Below are 21,107 nucleotides of genomic sequence, written 5' to 3'. Positions count from 1 at the left end.
ATCCACTTGACTTCCATGTATAGAGCATCTGAAGATTCATCTACTGATTCAATTGAGGGTAGCAAAATCCAGCCCATTGGAAGTCACCGAGTAGACGAGGTTCTTGATTCTCATTTTCAGCTATCATCTCGAATTGCCAACTGGTTCGCACTTCACTCAATTAGCCGTTTCGTTTAATGTCTGCGAGAGACATGAGTACTCGCCCACGCTAGTAAACAGAGTCAATTTATAAAGACATGTACACTTGACTCTGTGTTCAGTGTGCTTTTGCAATTGTGGTTGGCAGCATCATCATTCAAAGACGCTCTTTCTCATGGACACTGCTTTGCAACTGACTGCTGGAGGAGCTGCAGCCAGCAGGGCGGTTCATCAGAAAGGTCGGCCCACATTGATATTCGGCGATGGACTTGGTGGTTCACTACAACGAGATACCTGACTTTATCGAAAGAGTATTGAATACACAAATGAGTAGGTAGGTACTAGTATCTGGTGGAGTACAGTTCAATGCTTGGCATGCATGGACTTACTTACCTCCGGCTACGGTACCTACGGTACTTACTAGGTAGGCTACTACGTACGGCGTAGGTAGGTGAGGCTCGGCCCACTCCAGCTTAACTCGTCTCAGCTCCCCACCCCAGATCCCCATTGACCACACCTAGTCCCTCTAAAGGACCACTTTTTCGCGACCGATTTTCGGTCCATGATAGTTCTGAGGAAAGCCGCTTTACTCGGCGTGTCCGCTCATCGGTCAGCTGAGTGCTCAAACAGGGTCTCGAAGAGCTGTTGAGTGGTACGCCAACAAGATGCCCTCCATCGTTCCGTCGCGAAGTGAGTCTTCGTATGTCTTGAACCAGGTTTGTACGCATTGTTGCAAATACTTGTCAGGTGGTTGACTAGGTGGGAATTCCAGATAATTATATCTCCTTCAGACACCGATTATCTAGATCAATTGATTCCTTCGATCAAGGAATACAGTGTCGGCAACAATACATCTGAGCTTTTACGATCACTCTCCGCATTTGCGAGCGATAAGGAGGCAGAGATTGAGACAATATGCAATACAAATCACCAGGAATTTGTCTCCTCTGTTAATCAACTTCTCCATATCAGAGAGGGTACTGTCAGTTTGACAGCTGAAATATTGGACCTCAACCAATCAATCCAAGCTAGCACAGAAAAACTCGCGGAGCAAAAGAGAGCTTTGGTTGAATCACGACGTCATCGTCAGAACATCGATGAGACATCGCGTGCGATTCAAGATTGTCTTGAGGTCCTCCGCCTGGCGAACCAAGTACATGATCTCCTGGCAAAGAAGAATCATTATGCTGCACTTCGTGCGCTAGAAGAGCTTCAGAATGTGCATCTGAAAGGGGTGACACAGTTTCAAATTGCAGACATGATTCAGCGTTCTGTCCCGGCGACACAACGGGCCATAGCCGAAGCAGTGATGTCGGACCTGAACACTTGGCTATACAGGATTCGAGAGATGTCGCAGTACCTTGGCGAGATAGCTTTGTATCACACAGACTTACGAAAGACACGACAAAAGGAGCGAGCTGCAAAGATGCCTTACCTCGAGCATTTCAAGCTGAACTCTGCTATTGAATTGGTCTGTGATGAGCACGAGGAGTACGATCTTCTCCAGAATGAGGAGCTTCAAGTGGATTTCACACCGTTGTTTGAATGTCTGCATATACACCAGTCATTAGGTCAGATGGAGAAGTTCCGAGTCGAGTATGCGAATACTCGCCGGCGGCAGAAAGAACTTCTTTTGCCGACTTCGGTCACCTTGTTGGACGATGACGGAGCGAGTCTACATAATCTGCTGGAGGAAATGGCTGGGTTCGCAATTGTTGAGCGTTCTACCATGAAGAAAGTGCCAGACATGAGATATCCGGTTGATGTGAGACTCCTGCATGGTGAAGCTAGATCCTCAACATTAACAAAAGAGAGTAGGTTGATGAATTATGGGACTCGATGTGTCAGACTGCCGTGGGTCTTATATCAAAAGCTCTTCATGAAGTCGACAATGCCGAAAGCTTACTCAAAATCAAAAATCTCATTGCACTCTTCATGCAGACGATGAACGTAAGGTCAGCCAAGGAGTTAAACTTATGTGAGCTAATCTACAGGATATAGACTTGGGACTTTGCTGTAGGAGCTTTCGATAATTTACTTTTGGTCTTGTTCAGGAAATACGCTGAGTTGCTCAAAAGACGTTTCAGCGATGACTTCCAGGAGGTGAGGTCCTTCAAAAAAGCAATTCCATCAATCATGTTAACATCATGGAGATCGTATCTACGGATGACTATATGCCTATGCCGATACAGACGCCTGAAGAATTCGACAAGGTACTCAATGTGAGCTGGTATACTCCAAGCGAGCCACAAGAGCAAGCGTATGTTTTATCCTCTGACGATAATCATCGAAGCACCTATAAGAGTCATACTAATCTCAATTCTTAGTTTCCCCTGCGTCTTGCCGTTCTCACAAATGTATCCCCTCTGTTGCATTGATATCCGAAATTTCCTCAACCAGTTCTACTTCTTTGCCAATGACGACTTTTCGAACCCCGGCATTATTGATGAGACATTGAAAGAGGTAAGGCTACTTATTACTGGTGACGATTTCAAGAGGGTGTTTCTAATTGTGTTAGGCCCTGGACGAGCTTCTTTCCACTAAAGTTTGTGACACGCTCGTTGAGCGCCTTCACTCCCAGTACCTCGGGCAGATCGTGCAAATTCTCATCAACCTGGAGCACTTTGAACATGCATGCCACGAACTCGAGTTATTGCTTGCCGCAGCAAGGTCACAAAGCTCCTCCAGCGACCCGGTAGCTCTGAAAGCGACGGCGAAATTCCGGGACAATAAGAAAGCAGCAGAGAAACGAATATTCGAAGTAGTCAACTCCAAGATTGACGACCTCATCGAAACTGCGGAGTACGACTGGGTATCTACTGCAGCTCCAACAGAGCCGAGCAACTACATGCAGACTCTCACTCGTTTCTTGTCCAACATCATGAACTCAACTCTTCTTGGGCTTCCGAAGGAGATCAAAGAACTCATCTATTTTGATGCACTCAGTCACGCGTCAACGATGATTCTTGTACGTCGTCATTGCGTTGCTGTCATCTCCTGGAATAGCCACTGACCGACGATCTAGGCCCTCCCACTTTCCCTAGATGTCAAAAGAATCAATCCAAACGGTGTGATGGCTCTTGCAAAAGACGTTGAATACCTATATCAATTTGTTGACAGTCTCAACAATCCCATTCTTCGAGAGAATTTGGATGAGCTGCAACAGACGGTGCAATTGATGCAAGCGGACAACGCAGATGAGTTCTACGATATCTCCATGCGAAATAAGAAATACGGGCGTGTGGATGCTATCAATGGCCCGACCCTGTTGGAGAAGTAAGTGGTTTGATTACCCAGGACAGTCAGTTCGCATATTAACTTAACCATCTCAGGCTTACACACACGGTTCAAAGTCCCGTGAAAATGGACAAATTCTCCACATTGTCGTCAAGATTTGGTAAGAAGTCATAATGGCATGGCTAGCAAGCTCGTCATTCTGAATGCGAAGTTGAATTATCTGCCCACTTCCTTTATATGTCCAACCATGCCCAATCCAAAGCAATAACCAATATAAAAAGTGCTTCCATACTTTCAATAAAACATAAAATCTTCTTTGAAACTAGCGCTAGCGCAAGTCAACATTGTCATGAAAATAATCTGGGTATGTTTGAACATGGCCTTGAGACTTAAAGCCCAGCTGGTGGCGCTCGGCAACACCAGCCTCGGGCGCTTTTTCATATAATCTGCGAGGCATGACCGTCTCATCGCAGTTGTTCATGGACAGGTCATTAATCACTGCAAATGAAAGAGGGTGCGTTAGCTTCTCGAGCGATGCCAGTACGATAGCCAGGAAGAAAGAGAACAGAAAATGAAAGAAAGAGAGAGAGAAAGAACGAAGAAATTAAAAGCGGCTTCAAAGCTGGGTTTGACGCATACCTGCTGTGGAGGGAGATGTGGGTAAGCAGTATACATGCCCTCAAACATTTGAGGCTGAGGCTGCGCATAGGCCGCTGTCGGATCAGACTGTACCGCTCCTCCATACATGGCCTGTTGCCGGTATTCTTGATCCTGGAGAGGATGCTGGCTCAATGCACCATAGTCCGGTGGAGCCATATGATGGGAATGGTGTTGAACGCCGTGCTGGGATGGCGGCAATTGTCCCGCAGCCGTAGGCCCAGCCGCTGCTGTCGGAGCCGCTGTCTGACTCGAACGCTTCGCGTGAGACGTCGCCTCTTCGCGGGGAACAATATCGATGAGGAAATCGAACATGTCTGATTTGGACAACGCCGCTGCGATATCCGACCTCTGCAAAGTTCTTCTCTTGTTATCTTCCGCGTGAATCCATGCCCGCATGGTCAATTCGGTGATAAAGACGTCACAGCCTTTGGCAAACAGAATCGGCGCCTCTGCAGAGATCATTTTGACTTCTGGATCAGCCTTCATGACTTTTTTGATCCGTGCTAATGGCAGTTGATGGATCTTATAGTCATGGTTATCGGTCTCGAGGTGATTGATTACGTGCTGCCAATAAGTTGTCAAAGTGTCGCGCGCAGTCCCTTGCAGACCCTGATTGACCTAGAAAGGGCAAGGCATGTTAAACGACGGCTAAATGAATATTGTGGAATACTCACATTTGCCCAGGTACCAGTGTAGAGCTCGGCAACTGGAGCAAAGCCCTGCGCAGCAAGCTACGTGTGTGAGGTTAGCTTAAAAGGCAGAGCCAATTCATAGAAAGCCATACCGCCGCACTGGCGCCTATAAATCAAATCAGAAATCTGCCACGATCATCCATATCAACGTCAGGTGCGCAAAGAACCGAAGGAGTTGATTTACCGTAATGTCCACCATTCCTCGTGTCGTATACGGGCTGCTGTCTGCTCTGTTGCCCAGAGCCTTGCTGAGGTTGCTCCATGTTCTCGAGTTTGTCGATTATGAAAACCGGGTTCGGAGATTATCGAGCCTTCAAGTTCACTGAACGATTCCTACAAGCCAGTGTCAGGAAGCAATGCAACGCGTCACTTGCGACTCCAGGCAGAAGGTCGTGAAGATTGGCGGGCAGTGAATGCGCGATCACTGTCAGTTCCAAGTTCTTGAAGGGCGTTCCGCAATGCAGTGTTGACTAGGTAGAGAATGCAGGTTGTCGGGGTATCAAAGCAAGTAGCAACCAACACGTCGGGGTAGCGATGGGGAGTCAGCAGTCCTAAGCGTCACAAAGCGCGCCAAGAACAGGCCTGGTGCCAAACTCCCAACTGCCGCACCCAACCTTGAATGACGTCTACGCCACCGTCCACACGCGGCTATCACCAAAATACAATAATAGAATTTAGGTACCTTAGGTACTAGGTATATTGCGTATATATGACTCTACTAATGCTTGTCACTAAGCCGCTATTCACCAAGCTATGTGTACGGTGTACAAACTCTACACAAGCCGAAAAGAAGCGCGTCTTATTGAGGTGTTGGTGTCTTACTTGGATGATAGAAAGTAGTCCAAATGATTGATTTCCTACATAGCGACCAGGAGTGTAATTGTATCTCTATGTACCTTACCATTCATAGGGTGGTGTGTATACTGCATATCAGTGTGCTCTGTCTCAACTCTGTAATGAGTAGGCCCTGGCTCGAGAGGTCCAAGCTCGCCCCACACGACAGAAAATTTTCCTGATTATCAGCTTCAACACGCTTACCCACCGCTATATAAATATCCCTTTCTCTGATTATTGGTTTTATTTCTCTTTCCTCCCACATCCGCACATCGGTTCCCAGACCCAGCTATGGATATCGATAAAGAACATGACACCACAGATTCTCATAGCAATGATATGAATCTGACTGACGCTCACATCCAGCAGCTCCTGGCTGATGCGGAGGAGCGGCTCCGCAAGGACACCATTGACACAGCTAATGCCTCAAGCTCAACTTCCAGGGCAGAGCAAGCTCTTCCCAAGTAAGTGCTCCTCAACTCCATCTAGTAAAGATATTGCCTCTAATCCTTCTTCATTGCTTCAGTGTTCCGAAGCTATCCGCCTCATCTTCACTGCAACCTTATGTTCACCAACACAATGATCTCGCCGTCATCGATACAACACGAATAGCTCAGCCTGTGGTCAGCAGCGATAATCAGTCGTTGATCAGGAATCAACCGACGTCCAAGAAGGTACATCTCCCGACATCATTTATCATGTCTTTTCTGGAATTGCTATGAGGAAAATTTTCCCATCGCGTAAGCGCTTGATACAGTTTCTACAGCCCGTATTGGGCTGCGCTGTTGCAATGAGAGTATTCTTGTTTCATAGTTACTCTGAGCATATTCAACCATGTGCCCTTGGTTCTCCTCCAACTGTTAGCTGGCCTTTACTGACAGCCATTCTACTTTAGGACAAGCCCACGGCGGGAAGTGATTGGTTCGATCTTCCACAGACGGAGCTGACACCAGAACTGAAAAGAGATTTGCAGCTTCTGCGAATGCGCTCCATCCTAGACCCCAAGCGTCATTACAAAAAAGAAAATGGCAAGGCGCAGCCACCGAAATACTCTCAAATTGGAACTATTGTTGAAGGCCCAACCGAGTACTTCAGTGGTCGTATTGCGAAGAGAGATCGCAAAAAGACTTTTGTCGAAGAGGCTCTGGTTCTAGAACGGGAGAACAAGCGTTTCGAATCCAGGTATAAAGATGCTCAAAACAGGAAACGGAGTGGAAAGAAGGCGTTCTATAACAATTTACGAGCCAAAAGACAGGGTGGAAAGAATCACGGATGATTGACACAAACTAATACACTGTTTTTGCTGCGTCGCATGACAGTTTCTAGATCAAAAGCGGGCCAAGCTCGGCGACCGTGGGCGACTCAACAAACCTATAAAGGTCGCCGTGACAGCCCTGTCACATCAAGGCACTTCCCGGTTGCCACTTCCGATCCCGGCTTCACCGCGCAATTCGTTGCACGCCGCTCAAAGATTCCCGAATATGTCCGAGACGACATGCACAACAAGCCTCTGCATGGTGTTATCGCTGGCACAATCGATGAGTCCTGGATACGTACCTGCATGTCCTGGGCTGCAGAACGCCCGGCCTCGAGCACTTCTTCGTGGTTAGCTTTTCCTTCTTGGAGAATGGCGTCTAGCTCTTTCACATCCCTCCCCTGAATGAGGTGGTCATCTCCTCGCGGTACGGGTGAAAGGACGGCATTATTCGTTACCAGACTAAATGCTAGAATCCGTATGCCGCAATGTCTAGCAACCACGATTTCTGGGACTGTGGACATCCCCACAACATCTGCCCCAAGCTGGCGGAGCATTCGGCACTCGGCTCTAGTCTCGTAGCTGTGTTTACATTGGGTCAGAAAGAAGTACGCTCAATCGCATCATAATGACGAGCGTACCTTGGCCCACCAGCAAAGGCATACACGCCCTCGTGCAATCGTCGCTTGGTTACCGGATCAATAACCTTTTCCCAGGCTTCATGCACTTGGCGGCGCAGGTCAAGGTCATAGGCATCTGACAGAGGTGGAAATCGAGGACCGAATTCTTCGCTGTTGGGACCTCGCAAAGGATGATTTCCTGCCAGCCCGGCCAAGAAAAGATGCTTTTCCGTTGTTGTTAGAGTAGCTGATCTTTTTTTCAAACGGACTGACTTTACTTACGTCGTTCAATAAGACGATATCGCCCACAGTATAGTCCGGGTTCAGGCCACCAGCGGCATTTGTCACTGATGCGTACCGGGGTTAGCCCTGTATATATAGTCTGCAAAATTTTCTCAAAGAATGTGAACACAGCTTACACACGACTGTGTCGATCTGTAATAATTTGAAAACACGAATAGGGAATGTCACTTGATCTATTGAATGGCCCTCATAGTAGCTGAAGATGAAGAATCCTTAGTGATAACTCTTGTTCTACTTTTCTCGGGGCATTCTCACTGGGCACGGCCAACCATCAAGACAGCTGGAACTTTCTTGTCGAGGAGTCCGAATACGAGTTTCCCAGCATGTCCAGCGACTTCATAAGTGAGCAAACGGTAGAGTAGTAAATGCCCAATCCCATCTAAAACTGACCTGTTAATTGTGGGAAATGAGGAATATCAGCATAGTCAATTTCTACTCGCAGCTCTTTGTCAATTGTCTCTGAAAGTCCGCCCAATCCAGAGCCACACACAATGGCTACACGAGGAGCTTTCAAGGCATCTGGCAAACGCTTTACTATGAAATTGAACGCTTCCGTAGACTTTTCGAGTACTGAAAGGTGGACTGGAAGCTCCATGATGGCGATCGGCAGCTTGAGATCACTGGTGTTGACAAGGAACAGGCAGATTTTCCGCAACTTGTGCAATGGAAAGGTTGGCTACCTTTTGCCGATAACCAGGTAGGCCATCATGCCGCGCCAATCGTTTATGCAGGACCGGCTGTCACGGGGTTGATTAGTAATAAGGCCGACTGGCGTATCGAGATCGAGCTAACCACATTCGATCATGAAATTCCATCTTTGGCTATCGTGATCAATTTCTCGTAGCAGGAGCTGTTCGCTGGAGCGGCAAACAAAGACATGTCGCTACCATCTCCCCATTCAATTTTACTTCGGGCAGGAAGATCATTGCAGGTATTGCTCCCTTCGCTCTGCTCACGCCTTAAACGAGCTTGCATTGACAATTTTTCTAGTCTGCTACTGCGTCGCGCGCCCTCTACTATTCTCGCCAGCTATCCACTGTCAAAGACCCTCAATCTGCCACATCCGAGTCAGAAGGCCAGAAGGAAACGTGAGTCGCTAGGTCGTGTGCTTTCAGTTCTCAGTATTAATAATTCCAGTTCATCACCAGCTCAACCGCTGTCTGATTCACCTGTCAAAGAATGGTCAGTCTCTACTGCCACCTCGTCCTCTGAATTTCCATTCTACCAGCGAGAGACGTAGCTTTAGACTGATGATCATTGTAGGGGAGAACGCCTCGCTGATATCAATTCCAACGCTCGATTGCCAAGGAGTGTTCAAGCATTGTACCTCCGGCCGCTCCGAAGAAAGGCAGAGTACGGTCTTCCGGTCTGCGACCTCCAGTTACGATCGTACAGTGTGCGCAACCTCGAATTCTTCGCGGATTTTGCTATCCGTGCTGCATATTATCTCAAGCTTCCAGTATCTGGTCCGGTGCCCTTGCCGAAAATCACAGAACGATGGACCTTTCCTCGAAGCAACTTCGTCCACAAGAAGAGCCAGGAGAACTTTGAGCGGATAACCCTTCGACGTTTGATCCAGATCAAAGACGGCAATCCTCAGGTCGTGCAGGCATGGCTCGCATTTGTTCGGAAACATGCATTCTATGGCGTCGGTATGAAGGCAAATGTCTGGGAACATGAAAGTTTAGGTAAGGCAACATCTCGAAACGACACAATAAATCTCGCCCTGATTTTTGCTAACGAATTGGAATCCCAGATTTCGCCAAAACTATGGACCAAGCTCTTCCGGAAATCGAAAAAGTCCTCGAACCTCATATGTCACAGTTTGGCTATCGGAAAGCAATTGAGACACAGGTTCCGGTGTCTGATTTCTTAGGCAACGAGCGACTGTCCTTGGACAAGGGACCGCTGGCCCGTGCCTCCCGCCGTTAGCGCAGCTGAATGTTTCTCTATTTGCCAAATTTTGCATTCTCTTGACGTACACCAAATGTATATTACACAATATTTCACAAAGATTTAATATTTTTTAAAACGACAGGCATCTCCATTCGAACCTGGAATGCTAAATGGTTCAATAGTAGCCCGGTGACTCGATGTACGAAGCATTGAAATGGTGTCGATATATTCGCTTGGAAGATGGCTCTGTCAGTTTGCTTCCATCTAGTTTCTGTGATATCAGCTACGAGTATGACTTTTTGACTCAGAACAAATGAGTCTGGATCTCCCTCAGCAGGATCCCGATTGACGGTGTGCATATTTGCTCTATTTTACTCCGTACTTTAGGTACCTAGAGATCATTTACACTACATACGGCGTATCTTAGTCACGTGATCTTACAGGCTCTAAGGGTACCGTCAAAGTATTTACAGATTCCAGCTACTGTAATTGTCGCAAAAGTGTTCAATTTACTGGAAAAGAAATGAGTATTGCTGCTTTGTGTTGCGATCATAGGCTTCCTGCATGCAGGGCACTGAGGCGAACCGGTCAAAACAGCGGTTCTCGAGCATTTGGGCAGTCCAACCTCAGATGGAAAAGTTCGCAGATTCCACGGGGTCGCCAAACGCCTTCTGGGACTACTGTTTTTTCTGGGATTCAACCGACCGGTGTACCGCATTTGGGCAACTATCTGGGTGCTTTGCGCGAATGGGTCAAAATCCAGAATGCTGCTGCCGAGGATACGAAGCTAATCTTCTCGATCGTTGATTTACATGCATTAACGGTACCCCAAGAGGGCCACCAGCTTAGGAACTGGAGAAAAGAGGCTCTAGCGACATTGATAGCTGTTGGGTTAGACCCGAACCGCTCAACTATATTCTATCAGTCGAGTGTATGTAACAGTCACGCTACCGGCGCTACTTCCACCTTGTATAATCTGCTAATCAAAGCTCCAGGTCCAATACCATACCGAGCTTTATTGGATTCTCAGCACCGTGGCTTCTACGGGGTATCTGTCTCGGATGACTCAGTGGAAGGTCGGTTTGGGCAGAGCACACTACACAGCTCATGACCCTACCATCGCCCTTTACAATGAGAAATGTAACTAACTCCGTCAGAGCAAACTTCAATTGCCAGAGAACACAAGTCTAGAGAACTCGGAAGTCCGTTCAAAGTTGCGCCTCGGCCTATTCTCATATCCGGTGCTCCAAGCTGCCGATATCTTGGTTCACAGGTCGGGTCGTCCTCTGTTTCCATTCGAAGCGAAGCTTTGCTAAACCATTCTAGAGCTACCCATGTCCCGGTTGGAGAAGATCAAAAGCAACACCTTGAATTCTCCAGATATACCGCAAACAGCTTCAACCATCTTTATGGGCGGATATTTCCAATCCCGGAAGCAGTGATATGTGAGACCGCCTCGTTCGCCCAATCGCTATTGTCATGTTTGATGCTTGGTGATTCATGGACTGACAAACATCAGCCCCCGCAAGAAAGGTGATGTCGCTAAAGGAGCCAACGCTCAAGATGTCAAAATCCCACGCCGACGACCGCTCGAGGATTCTACTGACTGACACGCCCGAGGATATTCGAAGTAAGGTGAAGGTTGCGCTCACAGACTCGGAACCCGGCATATCGTATGATCCAGTGCGTCGGCCAGGCGTCTCAAATCTTATAGAGTTGCTGAGCCATTTGGAAGGGACGCATTCTGATGAGATTGTCTCCAGCTACGCGACATCCAGTCCACGAGCTCTCAAGGAACATCTGTCAGAGAAGGTTTGCGAAGTCTTATCGCCCATCAAAGAAAAATACTCTACACTGATAGCCGACGGTGACAGATTGGATACCATCTCAGAGAAAGGGGCCCAGGCTGCTCGTGCCAACGCCGAAATTACAATGAAGCAGGTTCGGGGAGTCATCGGCTTATAAGATCCATCCTGTATCATTGAAACAAAAACTTCAGCTACTAGCCTTGGCAACGGGCCTTGACAACATGGCTCGCTTCTCCGTCAAGCATATTGTATTAATAGGGACAATTTTTGTATACAACAAACATCACAAGGCTTCTCAATGATCATGTTTAAAACAGTATCGTGGTTGATTGATTGTGGAGCGGTAGTTTTATGGATAATATGATAATCCGGGAACATGTGTCAACGTTAGTCAACTACGTTTTCGATAGTTACGAGTCTCCAGAACCACATGTAACGAAGATTAAGACTCAATTCTGAAAACGAAGCGATCACCCTAAACCGGGTGAGTCTGACTTGACACCACGACTGAAGATCCGGCGCCCGGCCCAAGTGGTCGGCAGTGGTCGGCGACGAAGCCGGCAGTGGCGGATAATTAAGGTTTCCGACCGGTCCGGCTTGGCAGAGCTTACGTCGCTTGCGGTGGGCTATTGGCCCACTCCAGGTTACTCTGTAAAGCCCTCTGTACCTGTCAGATCATCAGATGCAATCTTGTGGAGTTGAGACCATTGAGCTAGAATCTCCTGATTGTGTGCGTGCGTGCCATGTTAACTGACACATAGAAGGCCAAACCGTGCTCGGGGTCATTCAATTAAAACTTTCCAGAACACTCGGGTCCGCCAGAGTACCTAGGTAAGTCCCAAAGGACTCCGCAACGCGTCCAAGCACACCAAATGATGACGACAGCCTTGAAGCAGTGCAATGCATGCAACCATCTATTGGAGCATAAGCGCTACCCGTCAATTTCGGTCTAGGCAGCAGCACTAAGGCCTCTCGATATCTATGCGCACGATGCCCGTTAAACCACTGTTTGTTCTTCTGTAAACAGGCAAATCCTGCTCTGCTTTCCGGAACAGCCTATTCAGGGTACTTGTTTGAGGATCAAGGGAGATTTATATTACTTGACTTCGGGCGGTGTCCGCGATAATCCTGCAAGGCCACCTAGAGCAGCTCAGATGGGTGTGGGCACGTTGGCCGGCGTGTCAAGCAAAAAAATGTGGATGCTATGCGCTATCCTGAGTACCTTCTCGTTTACCCTATGCTCGGGCAACCCTTCGGAGCTTCAACCAAACAAATCTCCTGCTGTTGTTGAGCTCAATTTTCACCGCAACGAGGTCCGGGACCCTGTGGCGAGAGACCAGGTGAGGCGAAAGAGAGATAAAACAGTATCACAGGTGATTGACAATGAGGTATGCCCATGAGTTTCCTCCTTTCGTTATTCCACCTTGGTATTCACATTACAATAGGAGACCCTCTACTTCTGCAACGTCACTGTCGGCACGCCAGGACAAAGTTTGCGGTTAATACTGGACACAGGCAGCAGTGATCTTTGGTGTAATGCTGTTAATTCAACACTTTGTTCCTCGTCAAGGGATTCATGCCGTCTTTCTGGATCTTTTGACCCCGAGAAATCTTCATCATATTCTTATGTTTCATCAGATTTCAATATTAGTTATGCAGATGGGACAGGTGCTGCCGGTGATTATATAAAAGACACGCTCCGCATCGGCGGTGCGACCATTGAGGGGTTTCAGCTTGGGATCGGATATACATCTAGCTCTTTAGGTATGTCACCCTAGGCGCGGATTAGAAAATCTCGGGCCTTAACATTAATGCATGTTGGATTAGAGGGTGTTTTAGGGATTGGCTATCCTTCAAACGAGGTTCAGGTTGCTAGATTTGGGGATGAGGCTTATCCCAATCTTCCTCAATATTTGAAGCAAAACGGGCTGGTACAGTCAAGCGCCTATAGCCTCTGGCTCAACGACCTTGAAGCGAATACGGGCTCAATTCTCTTTGGGGGCGTTGATACCGAGAAGTATCATGGTGAACTCCAGACACTCCCTGTGCAAAGCGTTGATGGTGGTTATTCCGAGCTTGTGATAGCTCTCACAGGAATCTCGCTGAATACTACATCCGCAAATCAAGCTCTGACATCGAGTGCGCTGCCTGTGGCGGTGTTGCTCGATTCCGGTAGCTCACTGTCCTACTTGCCAGATTCGGTAATCGAGAAACTCTATCATGAACTGGGTGTCACATACGAGCCGTCCACTGGCGCTGGGTACGCACCCTGCAGCTTGGCCCAGGATAACACGAACATCACCTTCACGTTCTCAACTCCCCAAATCTCAGTCGGCATTGACGAGCTTGTCATTGACGCGGGGGATCTCAGTTTCTCCAGCGGCGAGCGTGCTTGCATATTCGGCCTTGTTCCTGCTGGAGATAGCACCGCCGTCCTTGGTGACACCTTTTTGCGCAGCGCTTATGTGGTGTATGACCTGACACAGAACGAGATTTCACTTGCGAAGACAAATTTCAATTCAACAGGTAGCAATGTCTTGGAGATCGGGACTGGAGACAATGCTGTTCCTGGCGCGACAAAGGTTTCTGACCCCGTCACTTCCGTCGTAGGCAGTGACGGGTCAGGTGCTAGGATTGGTGGACCAAGTGGTACTGGAAATACGGTGCCATCGACAAGTACAGGCGCCGCAGTGGCGCTAAGAGCACCGAGAGACCTCCCATCCCACCTGGCTTGTGGCGCTGCCACGATAAGCATATACTTTCTCTGTAAATCATTTGCATGGTGATTTAATCATTGTACATTGCTATTTTTCCGAAACAACAGCTTGTATATACTCAGCCGCTCTACATACATCAGCAAGCCCACGCTCCGGTGGTCTAGACTGGTGCCTCAGGTATAAAAGTAGGTAATCCAGCAATATCGGGCTGGCCCGACGCTAGGCGGACTAGTCTGTATGGGCGTAGGGTCCGGTCCGTTTTGACCTTCCGTACGTAATTTCGCATGTGCAACTCGGGTTTTTCTATCTACAATGGTCCACCAAGGCTTGTACCAAATCAGATCATCATCTCCTACATTGCTAAACAGTGGCTTCAATACCATATCTTGTCCAAAGATACGCACAAATCTTTGAAGCTTCTTCAGTTTGAGCTAAAAGGGGCCTAGGTTCTACCCTACCTTGGTAGACTTACGAGCACATCCAGATGCCCCGACTTGCAACAGCCCTTGTGCTTCGAGCATACAAGCATGATCGTTTGCTCCCGCTCCTCTTAAGAGATTGCCGTTCGCTAAATCTGGCAATAAACGAGTTGCGATGGTTGCGTGACAGAGCTTTGCGCATTTCGGAACTAAGGTCAACATGGAGGAGCCGTGGCTTACGGGGTGCTGCCGTTGGTTGGAGGAGTTTACTCAGATCAATGTGCTTGGTCCGGTCGAGGGGGATGCCGCTTCAATATATACTCGGGGACCAGCCTTTCGGAGATCTCGATATAAAATGTGCGAGGGGTGTCTTGATCCCAAGGTAATTCTACTCTAATGGCGACTACCCGACAAGACCTGCGGATCGTTCCTAATCAGTCGGCATATCAGGCATGAAACAGAGGCTATAACTATTCACACTTCGGAGTTGATATTGAAGCGCGTGTCGCGTTCGGGAAAGCGCAGCTCTAGCAATCCTTTACGTATCCTGGATCTCTGTACAGGCACTGGCTGCATACCACTGCTCCTGCATTCTCTTCTTTCGCCTCACTTTTCGCGGTTGTCCATTGTCGGCGTCGATATTAGTGACATAGCCGTGAAGTTGGCGAATGAAAACATCCATCGGAATGTTCGCTTAGGAAACTTGTCACAGCGTGCCCTCGAAGATGTAATCTTTCGACGCGGTAACGTGTTCGAACTCAGCCAAAATGGTTCTTCAGCCTTACGCGATGCGTTCAGCTTTACATCTGAAAAGACCACCGCTACTGGACCATGGTGTGACGTGCTTGTCTCAAACCCCCCATATGTTTCTTCTCGTGAATACCATGATGGGACCACGTCTCGCAGTGTGCGAATGTTCGAACCAATGCTCGCGCTGGTACCGCCCAAGGACGTCCCACCATATACATTAGAAACTAGTCACAGCTGCCATCAGGACCTTTTCTACTCACATATTGCAGGCTTGATACTTGATTCCAGGGTCAAATTGGCTGTGCTCGAGTGCGCAAACCGTTTACAGGCGAATCGGGTGGCGGCCCTTTGCCGAGGAGTGCTCGGCGAGCACACCAGAATATGCCAGGTAACCGTGGATGTCTGGTCTGTCACCGGGGCTGATACAGATCCATGGGCGGTCATTATAGGTGCCGGTTGGTAGCCATGGATGTTGTGGCTGGCGACGATAGATTCGTTTTTCGAATACGAGTGCTCTCTTCAAAGATCCAATGGATTATTTAAGGTTCTGAGGTATGGTTAGCTGCAGAGACTAGCCATGCTGTCGGGCCGCGCGCGATATAATTGTCATGGACATGTTGATATTCCTGACCCGTTGGTTCCCCTTCTTGATTTCTCATGTCAAATGTAGAGCGTTGATCCATGAATTAGTGATAAAGTTGTTATTTAATTCAAGTTAGTAAATCTAGATATTAAGACCCAAGTTCCGGGAATGACTAATGTTGATTTTAGTAAATAGCTAAATAAGAACTAACAAGACCATAGTTATCATAGGAATAATTGATATTAGAGATTATAAGGGAGTATATGTTAAGCAACACTTTAAATGGTAATCTGAATTTATTATATTAGTGGTTGTACTTGCTATAAAATAGGGAAGCTCTTGTGGTTAGGTAAACTAAAGTTATAAAATAGTTAAACTTATTAAACATGAGGTATACATCCATGATATCTGATAAATTTGTTGTTAATTTTAATTTAGGAAACTAGAAATAGAAAGCCATATTCCTGTCAGATAAGGTCAGGGTCGTCCTGCTAAGCATTAAATCAGACCTTAAGTATTCTAATATCAAGAAGAAGAGCAAAGTAGAAGATGCAATAGTAACTTGGGTTGTACTAGCAATCTAACTATGTTACTATAAACTAAAGATAAGGCACAAGAGGCAGAAAGTAAATCTAGGTGGGTAGTGAGTATCCTTATATACCATCCCTTATTGTTGACAATACTCCTAACCATGTTGACGATACTCCTAACCGCCGACGGCTAAGGGAATTACGTAACCACTATGGTTACCAGGTTAACCACTTCGCGCAACTTTTACTTATCAGTAATACCTTTTCCTGTCTTCTAGCTTATTATAACTACTAATATAATAAATTTAAATTACTACCTAAAGTATTATTTAACAACCTAGTAGCATGTCCTTGGATAAACTAGGACTTTAATTAGCTATATTAATTTTACTATATTATTTACTATACTAATTTTAATATTGATTTTATAAAGTGCCCTACTTTCTTAAATCTAGTATTTTAATAGCTAGTGCCCTGCCATCTTTTCTTAAACCTGCTTTACTAGTTATTTTACTATATTATAAATTTACCAATTCTTGCCTGCTCTTTTTTACTACTTCTAGGAACTAGTTAATTTATTTTAAAATTAAGCATGTACCTTTTGTTGCAGGTTCCGCCAGTTCCATGGAACTTTAATGTTATTTACTATTTTCTTACTTAGATAGTAGTTAGTTCTAGAGCTTAGCTTTTAGTTCCTGGTTTTAATAGCTTAAATAAAATAATAACTTTATTAAAATTTATAAATTAATACCTTGTATTTAATAATTAGTAGCATGTTTTTAATTTTATCTAGGCTTTTACAAGTATTTTTTTTTACTTTTATTTAGCTATTTTATAATATTAAAATTATAAAATTTTATTTATTATTTTACTAGTAGTATTTACTTTATTAATTATAAATTACTTAATTACTAGTTTGTCTTTTTACTATTCTTTACTACTTTTAAAAGTTAAAACCTTTACTTTTAGGAACTATAATATTATAGTAGTAAATTACCCCTTTAAAATATTAGTTTATCTAGTTTTAAAAGCTTATACTGTCACAGTGCGCAACTAGATACCTGATTCCTGCCTGATTCCTGCCTTTGCTGATAGTGCAGCGGTTTAGGCTTCTGAATGCTCCCAGAGGTCGCGCCGTGACATATACCTTAACTTTTTTAAACCCTACTCTTTAATTTTAATTATTACCCTATTTTTTTTATTAAAATATTATTTAGCTAATTATATTAATAGTATCTTTAAAACCCTAGTTTACTAATTAAAAGTCTATCTTATTATTATTATTATTAAACTTAATACCTGTTAAACCTGGAAAGTATATAGCTAAACTAGCCCACTAACTTGCTATTTTTTAGTTATTTATTCCCTATTTATAAAAGACTAATAAATTTAATAAATAGTTATTTATTCCCTATTTATAAAAGACTAATAAATTTAATAAATAGTTATTTATTCCCTATTTATAAAAGACTAATAAATTTAATAAATAGACTATTTACTTTATTAATTATTTTTAAGCTAATTACTTGCCTTTAAAGATTATAAAAAACCATATTTATTTACCTAATTAAAAAATTAGCTATACTTTACAAAATTAAAATATTAAAAAATTCCTATTTCTAGTTAAGCAGGTAAATTTTCAAGTTTTACCTAACTTTATTAACTATATTTATTAATATTTAAATTCTTAGGCTAGCTTTACTAATCCTATAAAATTACTAGGCTAAAGTTCTTGCTTTATATTGGTTTCTTTTTATTAATTTAAAAAAAGACCTTTTTATTTAATAAACTTAATATTAAAAAAGTAAGCTAGTAAAAAAAGCTTTAGTAAAGTTAATTAATTAAAATACTAACCTTTTAATATTAAGGATTAAGCTTTAATACTAGTTTAAAAAACCTTAATTAATCTTTAAAATCCTCTTACTATTAAAAAGCCTTAATTTAATAAAATCCTACTTTTTTTACCTAACCTTAATACTTATTTACTAAGCTTTTTATTTCTAGTACTACTTTAAAATTAAGCCTAAAGGTTTTTAATACTTTTTTATAATAAAATAATAAGGTTTAAGCTATCCCTAAACCCTAGAAGGCTTTTAAAGTTTAAAACTAGAAAACTAAATTTAGTAATTCTCCTTTTATTATATAACCTTAATCCTACTACTTTAATATTAGCCCTTATTTATACTATTTTTAAAGAAGTTAAAAGTTTAGCTTTACAAGCTATTTATAAAGTTATTCTTTGAATAATATAGCTTTAAGTTTTACAAGTAGTTCTAGTATAATTACTACTATTACTAAAAGACCTATTAAAAGACCTATTGAGCCTGGTCTTGGCAAAGTTCTTTAAGTATTAAAATAAAATTATCTTACTTTTAAAGCTTTATAGTAAGGTTAAACTATAGCTAATAAAAGGTTAAATTTAGTTAAATACTAGTTTGCCCTAGGCCTAACCCTAATAAAAATTTATATATATAAAATAATCCTAGAAACCAGGCACTAAACCCTACTATACTAACTTAGCTAGCTCTAGCTATATTATTAACTTTAAATACTACCCCTCTAGTTTAGCAAGCTCTAGTCTATAGGTATGGTTTCTATCCTAGTGGTCCTCCTGGTCCCCCTAGTAGCCCTTTTAATAGCCCTAGTAGTAATAGTAGTGGTTTCCCTAGTAGTCCTTCTAGTCCCCCTAGACCTTTATTTCCTAGACCTTCTAGCTAGTTTATAAATCCTTATAACAGTCAAGCTAGATTTAATAATTATTAAAAAATAAAAGAAATTAAATACTTCTAGACTAATATAGCTAATAATATTATTATTAAATAAATAGGTAATATAATATACTATAAGGATATTAATATTTTTATTAACTAAATTTATAATATTATAGCTATAAAGGGAAAATTAATAATTAAAGCTAATATTTAAGCCTATTTTTATAATTTTACTTTAAACTAGTTTATAATATAGCTAGATAAACTTTAAAAAATAGCCTTATTAAATACTTTTAAAAAAGCTAGCTAGCTTTAGTCTTTAGCTACCTATTTTAAGCTAAATACTTAAGCTACCTTATAAAAGCTTAGTATTTTATTTTATAAGTATAAAAATATTAAATCTAGTAAAACTTTATAGTTATTCATATAAAAAATTATTTACTATTACCATGCTATTAATATTAATTAGCCTTTTAATTAAATAACTATAATTTTTAATTATTTTAACTTAAACCTTTAGCAAGATATTTTCATGCCTAATTATAATATAACTATAGCTTTATTTATAAAAAAACTAAAATAATATTAATATATCTAGTAAAATATTTTTATAAAGTATAATAAAAAAAAAGTAGCTAAAAATAATAGTTTTAAAAATTCTAGTCCCTAAAATAATTAAGAATATTTTTTAAACTCTATAGCTAACTAATATACAAGTTTTATTATTACTAGTTTATATTACTAGCCTGTTTACTAGCTAAATAGTTTCCCTAGTTTATATTATTAAACCCTAGTATAGCTATAGCAAGCCTACTAGTTCTTTTAATTAAACTTATTATACTATTTTTTAAACTTTAATTTAAATCTTTAATACTAACTAAATTTATAAAACTTATTAAATTACTAGTAATCCTAGTAATATAATTAAAATGCCTAGAATTTTAATAAAGTAATAAATTTTTTGAATAAAAATAAAAGGATTAACTAATAGCCTTAAAACTAATACTAATATAAAGCCTACTTTATTAATACTATTAATACTTTAAAAAACTTTACTTTCCTAGCCTAGTATTATAATTATAAAGCTAGTCCTATTACTTTTTATACTTTACAGGTCCTATTTACTTTTATACTAGCCTACTTTATTTAAGCTTTATTCTAGGTACTAGAACTTATTATTAAGTTTAGAAAGCAAGCTTTTATTACTAAAAAGAAAAAGCCTTAAAAAATAATACCTTTACTATTAATAGTTACTTTATTTGAGTTAAGCCTATAATTATAGTTACTATTTATAAGTTTTATAAAGCTAAACTTTCTTTAAAAAATACTATATATTATTACCTTTTTAAATACCCTAGTTTTATTTTTATTAATTCCCTAAATTAATTACTAGTAGTATTTTTATTAGCCTTAAAAAGTTAAAATTATTGCCTTTACTATCTAGTATAAAATTATTATTAAATTTAATTATTTTAAAAACTCTTTTTTACTTTAAACTTAAAGAAGTATTATTACTAAAGCTAGTATTAATATTATAAAAAGCTATATTAGAGTTTATTTAAATACTAGTTACTTAATAATAGTTAAGAACTTTATATTTTTTAAAGCTATACCTAGAGTTAAGGTTAAATAAATTAAATTCCTAGTTTTTATTAAGGGTATTAATTCTTATTATTAAACTAACAAAATTACTTAATTTAATTTATACTTTCCTACTATTTTTAATTTTTACTTTTCTTTCCTATTTTTAAGCAAGAATACTTTACTATTTACTAAAATTAAAATACATACCTATTTTATTAATAATATAAAGCTAAACCTTTTTATTAAAACTAAAGTATTTATATATAAAGTTTTTAAATTTAATTTTAAAACTAGTATTATTTTTATTAGTTCCTATTAAACCCTTTTCTTTTTTTATTTATTATTAAGTAAAATTAATGTGGACCATTTC

General features: G+C 42.0%; 8 protein-coding genes across 8 annotated transcripts; 6 read left to right on the top strand and 2 right to left on the bottom strand.

The window, feature by feature from the left end:
- Positions 1–803: 803 nt before the first annotated feature.
- On the top strand, positions 804–3,549 carry BDV14DRAFT_206244 (Rab GTPase-binding exocyst subunit SEC15; the record flags this gene model as incomplete). The annotated part of the gene is made up of 9 exons (XM_073774883.1): positions 804–858; positions 930–1,903; positions 1,957–2,088; positions 2,140–2,241; positions 2,292–2,398; positions 2,466–2,601; positions 2,657–3,106; positions 3,164–3,414; positions 3,471–3,549. 9 exons carry the CDS (start codon positions 804–806, stop codon positions 3,547–3,549), a joined length of 2,286 nt encoding a protein of 761 aa, XP_073621786.1.
- Positions 3,550–3,854: 305 nt separating this feature from the next.
- On the bottom strand, positions 3,855–4,730 carry hapE (CCAAT-binding factor complex subunit HapE). The gene is made up of 2 exons (XM_073770742.1): positions 4,710–4,730; positions 3,855–4,653 (listed from the first exon to the last, which is right to left on the bottom strand). The coding sequence occupies exon 2, from the start codon at positions 4,519–4,521 to the stop codon at positions 3,895–3,897; it is 627 nt and encodes a 208-aa protein (XP_073621785.1). The 5' UTR covers positions 4,522–4,653; positions 4,710–4,730; the 3' UTR covers positions 3,855–3,894.
- A 1,122-nt stretch (positions 4,731–5,852) lies between these two features.
- BDV14DRAFT_206242 (Fcf2 domain-containing protein) lies at positions 5,853–6,837 on the top strand (the record flags this gene model as incomplete). The annotated part of the gene is made up of 3 exons (XM_073774882.1): positions 5,853–6,025; positions 6,088–6,235; positions 6,457–6,837. 3 exons carry the CDS (start codon positions 5,853–5,855, stop codon positions 6,835–6,837), a joined length of 702 nt encoding a protein of 233 aa, XP_073621784.1.
- Positions 6,838–6,931: 94 nt separating this feature from the next.
- BDV14DRAFT_24112 (purine-nucleoside phosphorylase) lies at positions 6,932–8,522 on the bottom strand. Its single transcript, XM_073776360.1, has 7 exons — positions 8,130–8,522; positions 7,995–8,073; positions 7,856–7,935; positions 7,719–7,783; positions 7,458–7,660; positions 7,119–7,398; positions 6,932–7,071 (listed from the first exon to the last, which is right to left on the bottom strand). Exons 1-7 carry the CDS (start codon positions 8,332–8,334, stop codon positions 7,027–7,029), a joined length of 957 nt encoding a protein of 318 aa, XP_073621783.1. The 5' UTR covers positions 8,335–8,522; the 3' UTR covers positions 6,932–7,026.
- Positions 8,523–8,564: 42 nt separating this feature from the next.
- BDV14DRAFT_185861 (mitochondrial 37S ribosomal protein uS10m) lies at positions 8,565–9,931 on the top strand. Its single transcript, XM_073770741.1, has 5 exons — positions 8,565–8,670; positions 8,730–8,827; positions 8,877–8,921; positions 9,003–9,427; positions 9,496–9,931. Exons 1-5 carry the CDS (start codon positions 8,617–8,619, stop codon positions 9,669–9,671), a joined length of 798 nt encoding a protein of 265 aa, XP_073621782.1. The 5' UTR covers positions 8,565–8,616; the 3' UTR covers positions 9,672–9,931.
- A 153-nt stretch (positions 9,932–10,084) lies between these two features.
- On the top strand, positions 10,085–11,967 carry BDV14DRAFT_185859 (tryptophan--tRNA ligase MSW1). The gene is made up of 5 exons (XM_073770740.1): positions 10,085–10,566; positions 10,631–10,711; positions 10,793–10,908; positions 10,962–11,080; positions 11,155–11,967. Exons 1-5 carry the CDS (start codon positions 10,159–10,161, stop codon positions 11,598–11,600), a joined length of 1,170 nt encoding a protein of 389 aa, XP_073621781.1. The 5' UTR covers positions 10,085–10,158; the 3' UTR covers positions 11,601–11,967.
- Positions 11,968–12,109: 142 nt separating this feature from the next.
- On the top strand, positions 12,110–14,359 carry BDV14DRAFT_185856 (pepsin-like aspartic protease). The gene is made up of 3 exons (XM_073770739.1): positions 12,110–12,831; positions 12,889–13,207; positions 13,271–14,359. The coding sequence occupies exons 1-3, from the start codon at positions 12,598–12,600 to the stop codon at positions 14,227–14,229; spliced, it is 1,512 nt and encodes a 503-aa protein (XP_073621780.1). The 5' UTR covers positions 12,110–12,597; the 3' UTR covers positions 14,230–14,359.
- Positions 14,360–14,447: 88 nt separating this feature from the next.
- On the top strand, positions 14,448–16,078 carry BDV14DRAFT_185853 (S-adenosyl-L-methionine-dependent methyltransferase). Its single transcript, XM_073770738.1, has 2 exons — positions 14,448–14,961; positions 15,030–16,078. Exons 1-2 carry the CDS (start codon positions 14,645–14,647, stop codon positions 15,790–15,792), a joined length of 1,080 nt encoding a protein of 359 aa, XP_073621779.1. The 5' UTR covers positions 14,448–14,644; the 3' UTR covers positions 15,793–16,078.
- Positions 16,079–21,107: the final 5,029 nt, after the last annotated feature.

This window comes from Aspergillus stella-maris (genome assembly GCF_047715825.1).
Source record: "Aspergillus stella-maris strain CBS 113639 unplaced genomic scaffold BDV14scaffold_128, whole genome shotgun sequence".
Lineage (NCBI taxonomy): Eukaryota > Fungi > Ascomycota > Eurotiomycetes > Eurotiales > Aspergillaceae > Aspergillus > Aspergillus stella-maris.
The sequence above is the reverse complement of the archived record's forward strand: the minus strand, read 5'-3'. Positions and strand labels throughout refer to the sequence as shown.